The sequence below is a fragment of the Phodopus roborovskii genome, unplaced genomic scaffold, assembly GCF_943737965.1.
Source record: "Phodopus roborovskii unplaced genomic scaffold, PHOROB, whole genome shotgun sequence".
NCBI lineage: Eukaryota > Metazoa > Chordata > Mammalia > Rodentia > Cricetidae > Phodopus > Phodopus roborovskii.
In genome coordinates, this window is record NW_026126469.1 from 5,799,351 (window position 1) to 5,804,135 (window position 4,785).

General features: G+C 35.9%; 1 protein-coding gene across 1 annotated transcript; it reads right to left on the reverse strand.

Annotated features, from left to right (window-relative positions):
• Nucleotides 1–3,239: 3,239 nt before the first annotated feature.
• LOC127227131 (olfactory receptor 2L8) lies at nucleotides 3,240–4,196 on the reverse strand. Its single transcript, XM_051191421.1, has one exon. It carries the CDS (start codon nucleotides 4,194–4,196, stop codon nucleotides 3,240–3,242), a length of 957 nt encoding a protein of 318 aa, XP_051047378.1.
• Between the last annotated feature and the right edge of the window lie 589 nt (nucleotides 4,197–4,785).

Consider the following 4,785-nt stretch of genomic DNA (forward strand, 5'->3'; position numbering starts at 1 on the left):
CTGGAGCACAAAAGGACTTTGCGAACACATCCCCCATGGAGTGATAACTAGAGACAGGAGAGAAGCCCTAGTCCCTACTTCACATGACCTGTCAGACCTACATGACCCCTACTGGATGACATTCCCCTACATATGGAATTGTGGTGGGGGGGGATGGGAGGGTGGTTAGAGTGCATGTGAGAGGGCAGAGAGGGTAAAAGGGAGGGAAGGAGGGAGGGAGGAAGGGAGATTGGGAGGGAGCAAGGGAGGGAGAGGGAACTGGGATCAACATGTAAAATAATAAATTAAATTTAAAAAAAAAATGCTTTGACTCCAAAAATTAAGTTCAAGGACAAGTTACTGGGGAAAAAGATTTCTATTTTTGTTTCCACAGAAAATGAAAAGATGTGGATTCCTTCCACACTAATGTGGTTTGATCAAGCCAGATCACCTGAAACAGAGTACAAGGTGATCCTACATTCAAAACAGCTGGACAAAGCAGCCTGACAGACTACAACCAGTATTTCTGAATCTTCTTCGAATCTCCCATGACAGTGCCCCTTACCAGCAGGAAGTAGTTTGGAAAGAACAATGCCCAAATTCCCAAATATTGTCTATAAATGTTTGTTTTCATTTAAATGGACTTGGTTATATAAAATAAAAAATAATTATTGTAGAAAAACAACATAAAGAAATATATTTTATACTTCCAAAAAATAATAATCATTTGTTTGTATATTAGTTTCTGATTTTTACGGTTCTATGGTGTGTAAGTGTGTGTGAGTGTGTGTGTGCATTTATATGTTCTTTATTATTTTCTTTTTGTTTGCTTGTTTGTTTTGTTTCATTCTTGTTTACTTGTCTTATTTATTTGCCTGTTTGTTTTCTGAAGAATAAGAAGGCATGAAGTAGGAAAGGTGAATAGTGGGAAGGACCTGGGAGGAAATAAGGGAGAGGAAACTGATCAGACTGTATTTCATTCAAATAATTTTATTGTCAATAAATTATAATAACTAAAATGATTTTCAATCTCATTTATGCTAATTAATTTTGATCAATATATTTCTATAGTTATAAATATCAAATTTTCAATATGATGACATAAAAACAGACTTATCTTTGCATGTTGTTATTAGGATATATTGCTAAACATTTAGAAAAAAATGCTTATAACTAGAATCTTTTAGGTATGTATAATTACATGTGAACAACAATCTCCATTATGGCTTTTAGATGTAATGTACTCTAAATGGAAGTATTCAATAACCCTAAAATGAGTAAATGTTATGAAAAGATCTACAATGAAATAATAAATGGCTATAAAAGACATGCATGTATCTTCTAGAAATGAAATAAAATAAGAGATCAGATATGAGGTGAGGGCAAAGTAATATTGATCAACTCTGTTGAGAGATATTTTTTAGACCTTTGTAAATAATAACAAGAAAATTTACTATGGTAGCATTTTCTTTGTTTGGAAATGGGTGTCCAATAACCCTTAAGAAGGCTGATATTTCTTTGCATCTAGAAATCATACAGGTGCTCAAATTAAAATGTATTGCTACTCCCTAATCCCTAAACACCAAATTCCACAATCTGCAGAAAATGTTTGAAAGCATCAGGTACTAGATAAACCACATATATAACTATATATATATATATATGGAAATATAAAAGGGGATCTGTTCATGGAGAGGGAGGGAAGTAAATACAGAAATAGGAAAGCAAATAGAATAACATGAAGGATGTCTGAAAAGCCACAAGGAATCATACAATTAACTATTTATGTAAAACATGTAATCCCCATGGATAAATATACATATATATTTTTAATTAACTTTCTCATTTTGGCTGAGGATACCTACTTCACCATTCAAAGACTACCTAACAAAAACACTGATTGCAGACAAAAAGCCTTCTTATCAGTTGTTGGCCAGGGCAGTCCAAAACACTCCTAAAACATACAGCTCATTCCTGTTGCCTTCGTTGCACACCCTCACAGAGGTCAAAGTTAAATATCTGTTGCTAAAGATACCATGAACATCAGGTCCCAGATTCTTTTGAACTGAAACTAACCTGAATGTTCCCTACCTGAGGGTTACCTTTCATGGTGCCATAAATCATCATGAAATTCCCAAAAAAGGAGGCAACAAAGCTCTGATATCTATGAGCAACATCAATGATCTACATGGCATTATAACACTAAGGGTAGAGTAGTGGCATGCAATATTTGGTGGTAACCAATAACTCTCCAATTTGATTTAAGACCCACTTAACAAGAGGGAAATAATGCTTGGTACTGGAAATCTAGGTAACTACTCAGTAAAATCAACGTTTATTAGAGGAGAACTTACAACCACTAACTTACTACCAGTCTAAGCTCTGACAACAATCTATAAACATTTGTCTTTATACCCACAGATTGTGTGTGTGTGTGTGTGTGTGTGTGTGTGAACTCCACCACAATCAAGGAAGCTTCTTATCTGATGGACAGCATTACAGAAAACCACAAGCCAATCAAAATGAAGAGTTGTGAAGGCCTACCTTCAATGAATACACCTATAAAATACTCCTATACCTAAAGTTCAAGAACATTGTGGAAGAGGGTGTGGAAAGATTATAAGAGTCAGAGGATCATGGACTTTGCTGTTAGGTTGTGCCTCATAGGGTTATCAGAAGCCACACACATAAAGTCACCAATATGACTGCCCAAATAGCAAATGGAACAAGAAAACCCATGGATATACAGATGGACAATAAAAGCCCAGGAGGCTCAACCCTACACACAGAACTATAGGCAACCACAGAAAGCAAAGCTTGGAGCTAAAGAGGTGGCTTTCTCCAAGGAAGAGAACACTACTTGGTTGTCCAGTGACAAATGATAAGTCCTGAAAACATATATACAAATAACATTATAACAATGGAGCAGGTTATATTTATTATATACATATGCATATATGCATGCAAAAACAATTACAGAAAAGGAGGCTGTGAATTTGAAGGAAAGTGGGAAGGGGCATAAAAGAGGGTTAAAGAGAGGAAAGGAAAGGAAGAAATATAATTAAATTATAGTCTCAAAAAAAGTAAAGAAAAAAGGTGAGGCAAAGAAAAAAGAATGACATTTTAGTTCTTTAATTTTTACTTTAAGATTAAGCCCATTATTTAATTGTTATTATTAGTAATCTCTTTTGGAATATTTCAGTTATAATGGCTCAACTGGAGAATACCAATGCTAGGTATACTTGAGCTAAGTCCATGACTCAGGCAGGCAACTTGTCTATATTTTTGGAAAAGCAAATTCTGTGAGTTACCCTTCTCAGTGCCTCCATCACTTCTTTGTTTCTCAGGCTGTAGATGATGGGATTGAGCATTGGGGTGAGGACTGTGTAGAAGACTGCCAGAATCTTATCCTCTGCTGGGGATCGAAGGAATCTTGGGCGTAGATAAGTGTAAGCAAATGGTGCATAGTAGAAAGTTACCACAGTGAGATGAGTGCTACAGGTAGAATAAGCCTTCTTCTTCCCTGCCCCAGAGTGCATGCGGTAGACAGCAAGGAACACATGAGCATAAGAACATACTATACCAATGAATGGAAACACAAGAAAGAGGATTGTGCTCACAAATACTGTGTACTCATAGACCCATGTGTCCATGCAGGCCAGGGTTAACATGGCGGGGACATCACAGAAGAAATGATTGATTACTCTGGATCGGCAGTAAGGAATGTGGAGTGCATACCCAGTGTGAGCACAGGAGTTAATGGAGCCCAGCACCCAAGATCCTATTATCATCAGCACACAGACTCTTTTACTCATACGTGTAGCATAGTGGAGTGGAAAGCAAATAGCCACATAACGGTCATAGGCCATAGAAGCCAGCAAAAGAGTTTCTGCACCACCAAAAGTCAAGAACAGGAAGATCTGAAACCCACACTCAATGAAGGAGATGTACTTATTACCCAACAGGAAGTCAGTCACCATTTTAGGGACAATGGTAGAGATGTAATTTAAGTCAATGAAAGAAAGCTGACTGAGTAAGAAATACATGGGGGTGTGGAGATGGGAATCCAGGAGGATGAGGAGGATCATGGACAGGTTGCCAATCCAAGCTGTCAGGAAGATGAGTACAATGAGAATGAAGAGAAACAGACCAGTTTGTGATGATGGGAACAATCCCAACAAAATGAAACCTGTAAATGTTTGATTATAATTATTCATTGGATATTCAGTTAGATTTTTCTTAGATGCATATTCAACAATAAAATAATTCAATTCACTACTTTCACCAGGCTTTGAATCCACATAACTACTAGGAAAAGAATAATGTACTTTGACTCATCTTCTATTTCATATATAAATCTGTATTAAAACAACATATATGAACAAAACCTTACTGAACCTTGGGAACTTTTAACAATAGTACATTTCCATAATGACCTTTTAGAAAATGAATATTTTCATTCCTAACAAAATGAGATGTCATGAGTATGAGATTTCATGCTGTACTTTACAAACCAATGGAAATGTGTAAAATGTAGGCCTATACTTGAATACATTTTCTTTCAAATCAGGATGACTCTTTTTTTTTTGCCATTCTCTGGCCCTAAAATACACACTACAATGCACCAATTAATAAGATCATTCAAAATTGTATATCTTTCTTATGCACATCCTTCACATTAATAAGAACAAGAACTTTTAAAAATCAGGTACTGATATTTCTTTAAAAATCTATAAATAATGCATATTGAGAAACATCAATGACACAGTCATTTTTCCTTCTTCATTCACATTCGGAACACACTAA